General features: G+C 45.7%; 1 protein-coding gene across 1 annotated transcript; it reads left to right on the top strand.

Moving 5' to 3' along the window:
* The first annotated feature begins 8,577 nt into the window (after positions 1–8,577).
* LOC133904047 (ABC transporter G family member 11-like) lies at positions 8,578–13,952 on the top strand. The gene is made up of 10 exons (XM_062345527.1): positions 8,578–9,434; positions 10,831–11,120; positions 11,286–11,457; positions 11,548–11,670; positions 11,763–11,891; positions 11,988–12,182; positions 12,317–12,403; positions 12,486–12,758; positions 12,958–13,065; positions 13,202–13,952. The coding sequence occupies exons 1-10, from the start codon at positions 9,003–9,005 to the stop codon at positions 13,544–13,546; spliced, it is 2,154 nt and encodes a 717-aa protein (XP_062201511.1). The 5' UTR covers positions 8,578–9,002; the 3' UTR covers positions 13,547–13,952.
* Positions 13,953–16,810: the final 2,858 nt, after the last annotated feature.

Raw genomic sequence — 16,810 nt, 5'->3', positions numbered from 1 at the left:
GTGTGGGTCCCCTTCGGAGACTAGGTGGTGGAGCAGCACGAGGCACTTGGTGGCAACAACGTAGTTGCAAGTCGTCGGCGGGGCCGTCGTTGTGGGCGGTGGTGCGGACAATGGCGACGTCGATATAGGGTGCGACGGCACTGGAGGCCTTGACGATGTTGATGGTGGTCTGATCCTTGAGAGAGAGAGATAGGGAGAGAAGATGAGAGAGGGAGGAGAGAGGCTACGTCTGTACCGCCTTTGCCAAGCAAACATCATGTGGTATGCCACGTCAATGTCAAGATCCTTCTGAACCGGTATGGATCTGATTGACACAGTTTGACAACATTAATTGTCTAGAAATGTATTTTCAGAGTTTGTGGACATAAATAACATAGCAGGACAAGTTCGATGACTGCTGCTGCATTTTACTCAGGAAAAAATACCACTATTTTCTATGTATTGGAACCTAAGACAACATTTAAAAAATGTACCCTCAAGTTATAAATACATGTCATTTTTTATAAGATATGGTTTCTAATGCATAGCTTTCACCATTATTTTTTATTAAAATCTATTTATAAAATCTATTAAATCTATGACATTATGAAAGTATTTTTAAAGATAAATCTTGTAGTAGCCAAAGGTAATCCTGTCCACTTGTTAGATTGAATTGAATCTTCCGCCCTGGGTGGATGACCTGTTGGAGCTAAGTCGAAGATCTCGGTGTTGCCGTGAGGCTTTTCCTTTCTCATTTCGCAACCAATCGCCAATTTAAAAGGGGATGGGATTGGATTCATTCACTTGCTCTTTTGTAAGTCTACTCATATGATTTAAGGTTTCCAAATTAAATATTTTGAAAGTTATTATTAGTCAAAGTTTTAAAAATTTAACTAAATATGTTTTTAAATAATATGTATTTATAATCGAAGTGAGAGAGGGAAGGGAGTACATCAACTTTTTATTTGAGAGGCTGTATGCCAATGTACCCAATAATATGCATGCAGACAGAGCCGCTCAAAGTCAAAATCCTTCTATAGAACACATGAGTAGGCTACCGCTACTAGTAACTTAGTTTCCCCTGATCTGATCTGATCAACCCATCCGGTCTGTGTGTGCGTGCGTGCGTGTGTGCAGAAGGAATGCACCAAGACGTGTATGCATGCCAGAAAAAAAAGATTCGAGAACATGCCCTGGCGTGTTTTTGCATTAAGAGGAAAGAAGAAGACAGTAGTATAGTTTATTGTTCATCACCGACGAGAGCGGTTGAAGAATAGGAAAATCGGCAAAGTGAAACGGTACGATTACATGAGAAAGGCTACGGTGACCTAAAGCTACAACTGAAAGAACTGCATCAACCGATTGTTCCCGGCCATCATCCAGCAACGACCCTCTTCCCTAATCAGCGAACACAAGTCTGCCGACAGTAAGGAAGTGCGATGGAAAGTCCATTTGTTCCTCTCATTCCAGATGCGCCACCAACCTAGAACGAAGATATAATCAAAACCACGCCTCAGATCTTTTGGGAGTCATTTGCAGGTCAGTAACCACCAATCGACAAGCTCCATGTCAGCCTGTGGAGGGAAGCGTTGAAGGCCAGCCGAGCGCAAATAGACAGAACCAAACCTCCCAACTGTAAATGCATCCAAGGATCAGACGCTGGATGGTCTCCCATGCCTGTTGACAAAGGGTGCATGGACCTCCATTTCTCAAGCTATGCCTCTGCAAGCGGTCATTCGTCCAGCAATGGCCCCAAAGAGCCAGCCAAACGAAGAACCTACATTTGGCCGGCCTTCGTCTTCCACAATTGCTTGGCTCCGAGGAGCTCCGTTTGGCCATGGAAGAATGCCTTATAAGTTGAAGAGGAGTACTGGTTATCAGACGACCATTTCCAAAGGAACATATCTGGGGAGTCAGACAATTGAACATGTTCAATGGCCTCCCAGATTAGAAAGGTAATCAACAAGCACGGGTACTGTCAAGGCGCCAGTGATGTCCCTGACCCAACCCCGGCTGCAGATAGCATCAGCCACCGTTTGTGTGCGCGAGGTGTGCTTACCCACTGCTTGAAAGAGGTGTGGTGCCAGATGCTGAATCGAGTTCCAGATAATCCATTTATCCACCCAGAATAAGGTCCTTGACCCGTTACCAATTTGGACCAAGAAAGAAGCCTAAAAAATGGTATGTACAATGGCTTCAGTTCTGGCCGGCAGCTGCACCCAAGTTCGCCAACAATCAACTCTGCGAAGCCATTCCCAACGTAGGCGAAGAGCATAACCAAGGTACGAAAGATTGAGAACCCCCAAACCACCAAGAGATAGCGGATGGCAAACACGTGGCCAAGATACTAGACAATGCCCACCGCTCACCATATCTGTGCCACGCCATAGGGACGCGCAACGCAACTTGTCAATTGCTTCAATCGCCTATAATGGCAGGCAGGCTGCGATGGAGACATGGATCAGGATCACCGTGAGAGTGACCTTGGTTAGCACGACACGACTGACTGTGGTGAGCAACCCTGATTTCCAGGACGGTAGCCTGGTGGCAACAGCATCGATGATTGGTTGAACGTCGCATTTCTGAAGTCTCATCAGCGACAAAGGGATCCCAAGGTACTTTACCAGGAAGGACACAATTTGACAAGGAAAGGTTTTGATTACAGCCATCAAATCCTCCACACGGCACTGAATTGCATGCCAGAAATGCAAGATCACAACATGATATGCACACATTTACTATTTGAGTCGTTAAAGTGTTTTAAGATTATGACCGATAAATAAATTATAAAAAACCCATATACCGGAGCAAATGTATAATTAATCGGAACATTTACACACCATATAAAAAAAATCAGAAAGTGTGGCTAATTTTACCATAAAACTATCACATTCCATTGAAATATAGTCGTATAATAAAAAAGCCAAAAATTGTGGCTGATTAAATCGTAATACTACCGCATTCCACTGGAATATGATTGCACGACTTATACATTTACACATCGATAATTTTCAACAACTTTTTAGTTTGTTTCAAGATTAATACACCAAAATATACGACCGGTAAAAAGAGTAAGGGTGTAAAAATATACGACCGTATACGTAGGCTGAGGGGAAGCAGACTGAATAGATGCAAGAGTGTTAAAGAGAAGAGTATTTGGTTGGTTGTATCTGTCTGAACAGGCTGACGTGAGTTTCTGTTTGGTTGATTGAAAATAAAATCTTATAAGTGAATACAAGAGCTAAGATTATAATCGGTTGCTCACATGAAGGTGATTTTGTGACACTAACAAGTGGATCCACTTGTATAAGCGGATGCAACAGCCTGCATCCGCCCAGCCACTACAACAGAAATAGTCATCCGTACCGCCCCATCAGTGTTGGTTCTTTCATAACTTTCCGTTCTCGATCAATGAAGTATCAGTGCTAGTTCATAACTTCCCATTCTCGATCAACGATCGAGCTGGGTTGAACCAGTGCCGGCTCTTAGAACAAACCAGCACTAATACTTCATTGATCGAGACCGGCTCTTCGATCCATGTTCGTGCAAGTGCTCCATGGATGCGAACCGGCTTGTACTCCAACTTGAAGAGGTAGTGAGCAGCCTTCAGAAGTTGGCAATTCAATCGGTCGAGTTGCTGGTGTTGGTGATATGCCCTAGAGGCAATCGAGTTTGCGGATTGGATCTGCTAATGGGCTTTAATGTTGATTAAAGGACCATTAGGGTTTAGAGTCATAATGGACTTTAATGTTGATTAAAGGCCCATTAGCGTACTCTATATAAGAATAGGCAGGGGCCAAGGCGCATTGAGTTTTTTTTTCCAAAAAAACAGATCTTGCCACCAAAAACCCTGGCCGCCTCCTATTCCCGAACTCCCTTCGAAACCCTAGCCGGGCACGCGGTGCTAGCACACCGGCGCACAGTGATTCCATCCTTGTACGTGTGGATACCGTAGAGGCGCTGCTACTATTGCGGTGCTGATCTGCTCGGGGGTACTCGGGACGTGCTCGGGGTACTCGGGACGTGCTCGGGACGTGCTCGGGATGTGCTCGGGGGTACTCGGGACGTGCTCGAGGGTGCTCGGGACGTGCTCGGGATATGCTCGGGGTACTCGGGACGTGCTCGGGGGTGCTCGAGTCGTGCTCGGGGGTACTCGGGACGTGCTTGGAGGTACTCAGTTTGTGCTCGGGAGTACTCGGAAGGTGCTCGGGACGTGCTCAGGACGAGGTTGACGATCGACTACTTGACGCGCACGACGTTGGATTGGTCTGCTCCAACTCTTCTTCCGCTGCACTGCTCGTCAAGTGGTAATGATTCATGATCCCCTACTCGCATGGCTTCCTGGTTGAATGCGGTAGAGAAAATTTATTTTGTGCTAGTGTAGCCTACCCGTTCCCCAACAGCTGGACCTTCAAGATGTTGGCCACCTTGAGGGCGATGATGCACATTCTAGCATGGACCCGGACGACGTTCTTCCTTATGACTACAACAGTTCTGAGAGTTTGACGGTAGGCGACAATAGCGATGAATATTGGTGGTTACCGAGTGAATCTGATGCATAATTTGAACGTAGGGTTCGGTGTAGTTTTATGCTATCTCGGGTGGTTATGTTGTTTGTAAGGCTAATTATGTTGTTCTGATGACATTTGTAAGGCTAATTATGTTGGAAATACTGAACAAGTACTGATCAGGAGTACATGACCTGACTTACCCTCTCATCTCTCGTTTCTGTTTGGGGATATATATATGGTTTTGTTGGCAAAAATTCGTGCTCAATCTTGTCTCGCTTCCCTTCTTTTGAAGTTTCAGAGTTTTTGCTCTCTTTTGGCTCTTTCTGTGAATCCTTGTGTGGGCTGTGTTTTGGAGAGAGGGGAGGGAGAAGTCACTCGTGTAATGGAGTTAAGGTTTCGGTATACTTGTGAGATAGAGGAAATACAATAAAGCTTGAAAATACTTGACCAGTGGGAGAAGATGGAAGAAGATGTAACTAAAAGTGGTGTCATACCTATGACGGCTGAGTTGATTCCCCAAGCGAAGAACTACCTGTCTGGGAGAGGGGTGACTCTTGCGCCTGATGGAACCTTATGCTTCAAAAGCAAACGAGAACTGGAAGTCACGCAGAATATTAGAGATGCCCACGCCCAGTGTTCCCAGGGCTCTTTCCAGGCAGACAGGGAGAACGATGAGCTAACATTGGCACTAGGAAACAAGGAGCACACCGATCGCACACGCGGCAAGGGTTTGAGGCCTTGGAAGGTCGAATTCGAACAAAACGCCAACACTTACAAGAAACAAAGAAAAGAAAATATTTCATAAATGATGGCCATGCTAAAAGAAGAACTTGCAGAGGAGAGACGGATGACAGACGCAAAAATAGAAGCAGCTATGTAGCAAGCCAGGTAGCAAGCAAGGTAGGAGCTGTTAGCCGCCAAAGAGAATGCTTTGGTGCCGAGCCCTGGTGGTCCCCAGAGCAGCTGCGCGTCCATGGGGCTTTCAGGAGAAGCCTCGATCCGTCACCCCGTGGACGACATCATAGAAAACACACCATGCAAGCTTTTCGTGCGAGTCTTGGGTGTTCCCACCACGGTGGCTAGGGGTCTGGCTGAGCAATGGGTGGAAGGGACACTCTTTAACGGTAGTCTGATACCACAGGGATATGTCAGGGTACATGTGGACACTGTAATACCTAAGTACCATAAAAGCAAGATGGATTGCCCTGGAGAGGCGGGGGAAACGAGGCTCTCGAAAAACGTAGGTCATGACATCTTGTGGTGCAAGCGACATATTATTTGGCGAAGACACAGATGAGTCTGGGTCTAGTTTGGAGTCGTCGGACGCACCTAGAGGATCTCCGCCTCCTCCGTCATCGCCTCCACAGCCACCCAGAAGCTCTCCACCTCCTCTGCCGCCGCCTATGCAGCCACCCAGAAGATCTCCACCTCCGTCGCCTCCTCCACATGCACCAAGAAGATCTCCACCTCCATCTCCTCTGCCTTTCCCGCTGCAAAAGCCGATAGCACCTGCACAAGCACAGATGTCATCTTAGAAATCGACTTCATCACAATAGCGAGCAACATCTAAGAAGTAGTAGTCGGCATCTAAAAAGCTGGCATCTCCTCTGCCTTATGATTTAACTGAGGAGGATACCAAAAGAAAAGTGAGCGTCGATGTCACTGCACACTTCAAACGTACTAAGCCAGAGAAGATTCCTATGGATCTAGTAGTGGTCGGCAAGTTTCTTAACTCTTTGATGACAAGACCTGGGCCTCCACCGCAAAAATCTAACTACGCGCGCATCATGGGTAAAAGCCAGTTGACGAAGACGTTGATCAATAAGGTAAAAAAAACAAAGAGCACTACAACAATAGGAAGAATTAGAAAGAAACTTTCTAATATTGTGGACTGACAAAAGAAGCGCTTTATGACGAGTCTGAGGTTGAAAAGGGAAAATTGTATGGCATTTTAAGCTTAGCGAACCACTGGTCGAGTCCCTGTTAGAGCTAACAACCCAAATGCGGAGATTCCATACCTGGTACTTGGAATAGTCGAAGGCTAGTAGAGAAATGTTCGCGTTCAAATACAAACATTGTGATTTCCTCCACGGTGACGGTGAAGTCTGGATTCATTTCGACGAAATGTATCAATTGTACCACCAAGACGCCCTCGGCGTTCAGCTCTTAAGTTTGTGGGCTCTGTAAGTATCTTACATGTACCATTCACAGTATATATTCTTGTGCCATTAAACTGAATATCTTAACTTCTTGTGTATGTAGAATGGAGATACATACATGTGGTCAAAAGGGAATCACTCATGTAGGATTCCTCGACCCAATAAAGATAAACTAGACGACGGTCAAAACCAGGCCACAGGAAATCGAGGATTATGCACTTCAATTTATTCAAACGTACCAATTAAAGCGATACAAACTTCTACCTTACAACTTTGAGTACGTGTTTTCTTCCATGTTTGTACTACTCTTTTTTAGCATCACGGCATTAGGACTTACGACTAATTACCTACTGTGACATATGTGTAGATTTCACTGGGCCCTCTTTGTCATCTAGACTGACTACAGCTGTATCATTGTCCTCGACGGGAAAAGAAATCCATTAGCCAAATACCAACCCGTCATAGACTTGTTACAACGGTAAACTAATTATTTCATTAACGCTCTAGTAAACTTTGAATTGATTGAATATAAATCTAGTTAGGGTCAATAATCACACTCCTACATGGTGTACGTGCGCTACGTCAAGAGGAAAGGACGTTATTTTCCGTTCTGGAAGGAATGGAGGATCGTAACAGACTTTCCTTGTAGGTTTCAGACCCAGGGCAATAATTTATGTGGCTACTATGTATGTGACTTCATGCATGGATGGACCGAAAGCAATTATAGTGACATTCTCAAAGCTGAGGTTAGTGGTATAGATATTGATGTTTAATTTTCAGTTCCTACTAGTGTTCAAATAGATTAATTTCTTCAATTCTGGTAATTGCGGGACCTCTAGCTGGAAACAGGTATCCTCAAGCCGCAGACAATCAGTGCAATTCAGGAACAACTATGCGGGTTCATCAATGACGAAGTCATTCTAGAGTCCGCGTGGTACCATGTTCCCAAATGGTGTATTTCGGACAAAGCTGTCCATTCACAAGACCTGTAGAGTTCGTTACCTGATTCTTTAAAAAGGCAAAAAACGTAGTTCAGGGTCCTCGGTCAACAAGAACAATTGAATGACATCGTTTCTTATTCTTTTGTTGTATACTTCTGTTAATTATAAACTTTTGTTGCAAATTATTATTAGTTATGATCTGTAGTCAATGACATGTGAAATAATATTGTTACATATGCATGAATGAGATGAGATGAGAATGAATTATGTATGTGTGTGATACATTATGTGCTAAAATGATTATATGTGCATGTGCTTTATGTGATATTATTTGTGTTGTTGTCGGTAAAGGTTATATTCTGTATAGGGGGAGCAGTTATCAGTGCCGGCTTTTAGTAAAAGTCAGTGCTGATATTCTATGTATCAGTGCCGGTTTTTATTCGTCAGCCGGCACTGATACTCATTATCAGTGTCGGGTTAAAAAACGGCACTAATAGTCTATGACTATCAATGCCGAGTAATCAGTGGCGATTTTATGACTATCAATATCAAGTAATCAGTGTCGGTTCAAAAACCGTCACTAATAGCGCTTTTGAGTCGACACTGATGACCATTTCTGTTGTAGTGAGCGAGGCTATGGAGGGAAGCTCGTCCAAACCAAGCTACGGACATATATTTGCATCCATCTAAAACAGTACATGTGAATAACTAAACACCCTTCTGTAAGATTATACGTATCCGTAGAACTAAAATCTATTCGTGTAGTCACCTAATCACACTCTTAATTATGTGCACACCCCATTATGAAAATTTCCATTCCGTATGCATGCGGTTTCGCACCGCGGTCTCCCTGCACGCAGGGTCATGTGGTACGTATCCATCCATCCCCAAGAGGTTTTGCTCATGCGTGTCATGCATGCAATCAAATGTGAAGCGAGGAAGGGCACAAGATTGCTCATGCATGCAACCCGAGACATGTATGCATGCTGTTTCGCGCCGCGGTTGCATGGCCTTCGCCCTTCGCGCACACCAAACGGAATGCCCTCATCTCCATTGCGTGCTACCACCCCTGCTTAACCCCAGGTCAAACCCTGCTCTCTCTCTATTTACTCCATCGTAGCCACTAGCCACCCCTGCTTCCCGCTCATAAAACTCGCCGCCTCGAGCAGAGGAAGCACGCACAGACACCACCAACTCGCTTGCAGCCTACTGCTAGTAGTAGTTGCAGAGGGGACAAGCTCGGCCCGGCAAGGCAGCCAAGAGCCGCCACTCCCCTCGCGTGAAGCTGCGAGGAGGAGAACGAGGAGGAGGAGAGGAGAGCCATTCTTGTGGGCAAGAAACACGAAGGTTTCCAGCTGCCTGGATTCCTTGCTCGGTGCGGTCTGCTCTGCTCGGAGAGAAGAGGAGCGGGGATGATGAGGAAGGGGGGAGTGACCGGGATGGGGCGGGAGGCGGCGGTGGCGGTGGCGGCGGAGCTGGAGGACGCGGGCAGGAAGGCGGCGGGGGCCGAAGCCGCGGCGGCGGTGCCGGCGCTGAGCCCGCTGAGCGAGACACTGTGGCGGGAGAAGGCGGCGGCGGGTGCGTTCCTCGGGGACGTGTCGGCGCGGCTGGCGTGGCGGGACCTCACGGTCACCGTCGCGCTGGGCAGCGGCGACACGCAGGCCGTGCTGCAGGGGCTCACGGGCCACGCCGAGCCGGGAACCATCACCGCGCTCATGGGACCCTCGGGGTCCGGCAAGTCCACGCTGCTCGACGCGCTCGCCGGCCGCCTCGCCGCCAACGCCTTCCTCTCCGGGACCATCCTCCTAAACGGCCGCAAGGCCAACCTCTCCTTCGGCGCCGCGGTACGTGACACGCCTTCCTATGCGCTCGTTCGCCGCCTCGCCGTCGTTGCCACCCGCCACCGTCTGGCTCGTCACTGGCCTTCTGGACCTTAACCCTGATTAACTCTGCTTTTTGTTTGTCTATCAAAACTGCCGTCCATCGGATTTGCTTTTAGATTTTTTATTTTTGTTAAATCTTTAGCTTAAACAAAGACTGTGAATGCTACACCTCTATATCCTACATTTTGATGTGTAAAATGACATTTTTTTCGAAGCAACTCATTCTGGACTCTGGAGAGAACTAGCTCTAGTTAATTATACATATGAAAATTGTAAAAAAAAAGTGAAATAAGTACCATTTTCCCCTTTTAGAAAGAACATTTTCTGTGTAAAAAAAAGGCAACTGACCATGTGTCTCCCATGAATTTTGGAGTGGATTTGGGCATGTCAAAAAGTGCAACCAGCTAGCTAGTTTATGGTGTACTACCCATTTGGGAGTACACATCTCACTTTTCTTGTTCTTAACCCCCTGATCGTGTCTCTTTCCACAATTCCATTGGTGATCTTGAATTCTCATTGGATCTTGCCACCTCACCTCACCTGAAACATCAAAACTCACAAGAAGAAAGAAACTGGTCTCTCACTCACTCCTCACATGCCAGGTTTTGTAACCTTTACCGCCTTTCGACACCTGCTTCCGAGTCGCATCTGCCCATCTCAGCTCAACTCCATTAAACCCTTTCAGTGGCAGTTAGATCAGTAGCCATCTTCAGTGAAGATTGGGCGATCTGCCTTTCACCGGAGCCCGTCTGTTTTCGGATGGGATCATCCTATTTTCTGGGCGTGTGTTTGGTGATGGAGTTAAGCACTCGCTGGTTGGTGAGGAGACACGCCAGTTATGCTTCCTGGAAAAGTGGATTTGGGGTTGGGTTATGGTTCACCGGTTTTTTCAGCACTGTGGTCACCATAAGCTCATGATCTGTTAATACCTTAGTGCTCTTTTCCTATCGGGTTTTATTTTTATTTTTATTTAAAATATATTGCATATTCTCTAAAAAATTGACTTGAATGTTTTAAAAAATATATACTTAGCGTGTTTCCATGTTACCCAAGCATTGTTTGCTCAATTACTCGCACTTGTTTTGTATGGAGTACTCGTATGGAAGTATATTTTGTATATTTTGAGTTCAGGGGAAAAAGGTTGTTGATGTTTTCTTTTTTTAAGGAACTGTTGTTAATGTTTTCATTGCCTGTGCTTCGTTGGTTTCTTAGTACTGAGTCAGTACTAAGAAAACGTGTGACTAAATTTACAGTTGTAAAAGGTAAAATATGATCGATATCATACAAGTTCTGATCACAATCCACACAACGAATTCTCACCTTGATACTGAAAGTTACAGTCAACCTGCAATTTCAGGCCTATGTGACACAAGATGACAACCTGATCGGCACACTGACGGTGAGGGAGACGATCTCATACTCGGCGCGCCTTCGCCTCCCGGACAAGATGCCCAGGGAGGAGAAGCAGGCCCTGGTTGAGGGCACGATCGTCGAGATGGGGCTGCAAGATTGCGCTGACACCGTTGTCGGAAATTGGCACCTGAGGGGGATCAGTGGTGGTGAGAAGAGGAGAGTCAGCATTGCCCTGGAGATACTGATGAGGCCCAGGCTGCTATTCCTGGATGAGCCCACCAGTGGTCTTGATAGGCATGCACTACGATTTCTCATATATTTATCTCGTCTCTTTCAATTTTTCTGGATTATAGTCTGGTCGTGTTCGACTCATTTCTTGCATCATTATATACCAAGGTGCAGTGAAAAGTTCAGTATCTATCATCTGTCTAGTAACTGAATTGCCACAAAACTGTGCAGTGCTTCAGCATTCTTCGTGACGCAGACGCTGCGCGGGCTGGCGAGGGATGGTCGGACCGTCATCGCGTCGGTCCATCAGCCGAGCAGTGAGGTTTTCGAGCTTTTCGACAGTCTGTATCTTCTTTCAGGGGGGAAAACAGTCTACTTCGGGAAGGCCTCTGAGGCTTGCGAGGTAGTGTGTCTGAGATTGCTCATATCCTAGTCTATGTTTCTGCAATGCCAATGGGATCCCTGAACCATGTGGTCTCTGTGCATTCTGCAGTTCTTCGCCCATGCTGGTTTCCCATGCCCGCCACTGCGCAATCCATCGGATCATTTCCTTAGGTGCGTCAACTCCGATTTCGACAAGGTGAAGGCCACTCTGAAAGGATCAATGAAGACAAGGGTAAGTTTAGAATCCAGTCAGCTCCCTAGTATTTGCTTTATAATGTTACTACATGCCTTGACTGAGCTTTTGCTCTCCTTTTGCATCAAAAGTTTGAAAGATCTGATGATCCTCTTGAGCGAATCACAACTTCGGAGGCGATGCGAAGGCTGATCAGCTACTACCAGCACTCACAGTACTACATCAATGCACAACGGAAAGTAGATGAGATGGCACGGGTTGTAAGTACTCGATTTTCTTCAGCAGTTTCTGACAATTCGAACTCGGCTAGAACATTGCAATAGAGCTAAGAGGATTCATGTGGTTTGCCACTGCAGAAGGGAACGGTGCTGGATTCAGGAGGGAGCCAAGCTAGCTTCGGAATGCAGGCGTACACGCTCACGAAGCGATCGTTCATCAACATGTCAAGGGACTTTGGGTACTACTGGTTGAGGCTTATTATCTACATTGTTGTGACAGTCTGCATTGGGACTATCTACTTCAATGTTGGCACTGGATACAGCTCCATTCTGGTAAAAGTTCTTTCTTCTGTTGATACTAACATTTTTCTTCAGTTACATCTTAGGCACTGAAAGTATCTACTTATCCTGAACTGAATATCTGATGCTAAGTTTTGTGATCTGATAAAACTGATGAAAACAATTAGGCTCGGGGCGCGTGTGCTTCCTTTGTCTTTGGCTTCGTCACATTCATGTCGATCGGAGGGTTTCCATCGTTTGTCGAGGACATGAAGGTTTGTGGAACCGCTGAAGCATCAACAAAATTAGACAAGTTCATCATATTCTAACCTTGCATACTGAATTTTCATTTTTCAGGTCTTCCAAAGGGAGAGGCTCAACGGTCACTACGGTGTGCTGGCATTTGTCATCGGCAACACGCTCTCGGCGATGCCGTTCCTGATCCTGATCACCTTCGTGTCGGGCACGCTGTGCTACTTCATGGTGCACCTCCACCCGGGCTTCACGCACTACCTCTTCTTCGTCCTGTGCCTCTACGCCAGCGTCACCGTCGTCGAGAGCCTGATGATGGCCATTGCCAGCGTGATCCCCAACTTCCTCATGGGCATCATTATCGGTGCAGGGATTCAGGTAAACTGAACATCCCAACAGCTTGATGCCGATCATCATCTTTCAGAAACTGTTTGGGAAAAAGCAGTGCATCCGAATTGAAACTGGGATTAATTCTGACACTGCACATGGAACTGCACATCATAATTCTGATGCTTATATTCTCTTCTGATGATAACAACGCACATTTAATGGTTAACTTTTTAAAAAAAATGGACAGGGGATATTCATGCTGGTATCAGGGTACTTTAGGTTACCACATGACATCCCAAAGCCATTCTGGAGGTACCCCATGTCATACATCAGCTTCCACTACTGGGCATTGCAGGTAAAAAAAAATCTCATTTTTTCAGTCATTGAACAGGAGCTATCAGTTAATCATATGATTCGGATCAAATACTCCACTAATCTGCTAGAAAGAACAGAATAATGCGACGCATGGACCGTGTTCTTGATCTTTGCAGGGGCAGTACCAGAACGATCTGAAGGGCCTGGTGTTCGACAACCAGGACGACGAGCTGCCCAAGATCCCCGGGGAGTACATCCTGGAGAACGTGTTCCAGATCGACGTGAACCGGTCCAAGTGGCTGGACCTGGCCGTGCTCTTGAGCATGATCATCATCTACCGCCTCCTCTTCTTCATCATGATCAAGGTGAGCGAGGACGTGACGCCGTGGGTGCGCGGCTACGTCGCGCGGCGGCGGGTGCAGAACAGGCGGCAGCGCAAGGCGGAGCTCGCGGCGGTCCGGTCGCCGTCGCTCCGCGGGTACGTGGTGGACGCGGCCAGCCTGCCGGCCGACCACCCGTGAAGCAATGCAACGCGTGTAGCGCAGGAGAACCGAAGGATGTTGGTGGACACAGAGGCTCAAACTAAATCTAAACTGAACACTACTCTGATATGAATGTGTGTTGTGTTATAGTAGCAACTGCTGAAGCTGTCTTTGTGTATTCTCCGATACACTGCTAAGGTGTATATCAGCAGCTGAATGCAAGGTTTGATGGTCTCGTTCTCTGTTTCAACTGTAACCGCACGCTGTGTGCATCTCGCGATGCAGAGGCCGGATCGTTACTCCGTTATTCAGAAACTATCCCCTCTGGTGTTTCTTCTCCTTCTTGGTGCACACTCTCATGGCGCCAAGAGAGGTAGGCCTTGGGCTATCAAGATACCAGTACTAGCATCTTGCAGCATGGCTGTGTGCATCCGAGCTTAAATTAAAGGTGAATTTTTACATGGTTATATCTTATTAATGTAACAATGAAAGTCAATAACGCTTCTATTATCGAAAAAAACTAGCATCTTGAAGCAGTGGGGTGTCAAAGTAGTGCTATAAATGGCAACAATGCGTCGACAGCTAGTGTACTGAACATTTCGCCGATCGATCTCGTCAGGGCAGCAAGCACGCACAGTGCGGGATTTACGACAAGAACAGAGGATGCAAGGATGCGGGATGTTTATGGCCATTGAGGACCAAACTGTTTGCCACCATGGCTCATTACTGATCTTCAAGCAGTGCTCATAGGACGTAACCTACATGTAGGAACGAGAATGACGGTCAGAAAGGGAGTGAATAGGCGCCTCAATAAATTTCTTTCGAAATAGATGATTTTTTTCTATTTCTTACCCAACACACCTCAAAACGTTCAAACGGAAGAAAAAAATTAGAGAGACAAAGCAAGAAGACTACTTCCATAGCAACATAACTCCACAAATGGAATATGAACCATAGGTTCCATTCAAGACCATTCCATGTATATTTGTGCATAAAATCTCGTAACTTCCAAAGAAACTAGATAAGATGGATACCGGATAAGGTTATCCTCCAAGATGATAGTCTAGTGGCAAGAGTACTCAAGACCCGCTCAAATACATAAGTATGTGAGTGTTTAAGCCACTAGAATCAAGAAAAACAACCCTACAAAGGTGAAATATTACAGCTCAAAGAAAAAGATCACCGGGTAAGAAACCTCTCCAAATTGATGATCTAGAGGCAAGGGTACTCAAGACCCATGAGCATACAATCGTATGTGAGTTTTTATGCCTCTAGCAACAAGAAGAATGATCTCACAATGTGCTGAAATTTCAGCAAAAAAACTAAAACAAAAATCAAAACCAAAAACTGAAAAATTTGCGAACTTGTAAGGGAACCAATAGAGAGAAACTAGAAAGAGGGGAATTCAAGTATATGCAAAAACATAAACTAAATTACTCAAAGAGGTCAGCCCTATTTTAAGCGAATTACAAAGATTTATCTCTCAAAACTCTCACCTATTACATAGGCTAAGCACCCATCCTTCTCTCCTCTAAAACCTTAGCTCTAAGGCTCTCAAATGAGTGGCACAAGGGGGCTTAAGTGGCTGGTTCAAAGCTCTCTCTAGCCCTACCCCTCTATTTATAGGCCTAGAAAACTTGGCCCTTAAGTTTCCTAGCTTTTCCCCAAAATACCCCTCTCTTGTAGTGCACTTCTACCTACCACCGAGGGTATTTTGGTCTATTTTCTTCTTCATTCATCGGATGGCTGTGGCGCCTTCACGACTTAGAACTTAGCTTCACCTCGACACAAGCTTCGCGATGGTGCCACATACTCCTCTAGTACTCCCACGGTTTTGATGCCAAACCGTGAAACCGCCTACACGCTTCTCAAAGCGTGACTCACCGCGTTGCTTACACCTTAAGCAAGCGTTTCGATATCGACGTGTGTACTCCGTCATGCGATCCTGACCGCCAGCAAGTCTCTCCCGCTCCCGATCCCTCGGACCACTTTGTCACTTGCACCGGCATCCCCTTCGCTTAACTTTGTCAATACGCCGTCTCCATCGGCCTTCAATGCTTTGCTTGACCTCCACGTGTTCAGCTAGGATTAGCCTTGACTCCGCCCGGCCTCCTTGATCGTCTGGCACCAAGCACTCCGCTTGGCCCCGATCATCCCACCGTTGACCGTCAAGTTGCATCTATCACCTACACGCCATGAGACAAGCAAACACATATCTCCAACTCTAATTCCAATTAATCCATAATCATTATGCTCAAATGAAATCTCAAATCAATTTAAATCACATCAAAGCTTATTCAAAATCGAAGATCATCAAAGTAAATAAATAACAATATTAATCACTAAAAAAATCAAGATATAATTTTACTTAGTTTCTCACTAGCAGACAAGAAAAGATGCATCCTTGTCTAGCTACAGGATCGGATCTCCCAACACGCATGAGCTGATCGATGCTTGCTGTGGATCACATGGAGAAGTTATTGCAGTGAGCAGCAGCGGCAGTAGCTTGATGCGATCCCGTCCTTACCCAGCTGCTGCAGCCGTATTGGAGTACAGCGAAAAACTGCAGGTGACGCATGGATTCAGTCAGTTCTCGGTGATGAAACGGATTAGAACCTTTAGATATCTTTGCAAACAGTGTTCAGGAAATATCCTTGATCACCTGCTGCTGTAAAAGACATGGATGCACGAACTGGATTCCGTTATTCTGTAATGGAAATAGGGCTACCCGGTGTTAAAAAAAAAAGGAAATATCCTGCCATGGATGAAGTGCAGGCCAGAGATTAGGTGCTGGAACTTACTGCAAGCTATGCTCTTGTACTCAGCTGCATTAACAAGCAAGGGAGACAGGAGAACGAGCAGAGCTGAGCTCCCCTCCTCAGCACGGCATTCCGCAACTCAATTTGCAGCCCGTGCCTTTGGCAATGCATGTGGATCCATCGACACAACGCAGCCGAAGCTGGTGTGCAATTACTGGCAGAGTAATTACAGGAAAATCATGTCGTCTTAGTCAACTAAAGTATGATTGGTAGTACCTGTCATTGTCTTTTGGGTGTCTGCAATTTTTCTGAAGTTTTGCACTGCCTGTTTGCTCGTGAAGAACTTAACTACTATCTGTGATTTTAAATAGATATCATTTTAAAATTTTGATTTTATTTTTAAATAGATATCATTTTATATTTTTAAGTGATGTTTTACTAGAGTGTTCATATTAAAGACTATTGGAAAGTCTTGAGTTTTAATTAAATAAGTGTGATAAATTGGTAGCTTATATATAATTAATTAAATATTGAAGAAATTGAG

The sequence above is a fragment of the Phragmites australis genome, chromosome 21, assembly GCF_958298935.1.
Source record: "Phragmites australis chromosome 21, lpPhrAust1.1, whole genome shotgun sequence".
Taxonomy (NCBI): Eukaryota; Viridiplantae; Streptophyta; class Magnoliopsida; order Poales; family Poaceae; genus Phragmites; species Phragmites australis.
The sequence above is the reverse complement of the archived record's forward strand: the minus strand, read 5'-3'. Positions and strand labels throughout refer to the sequence as shown.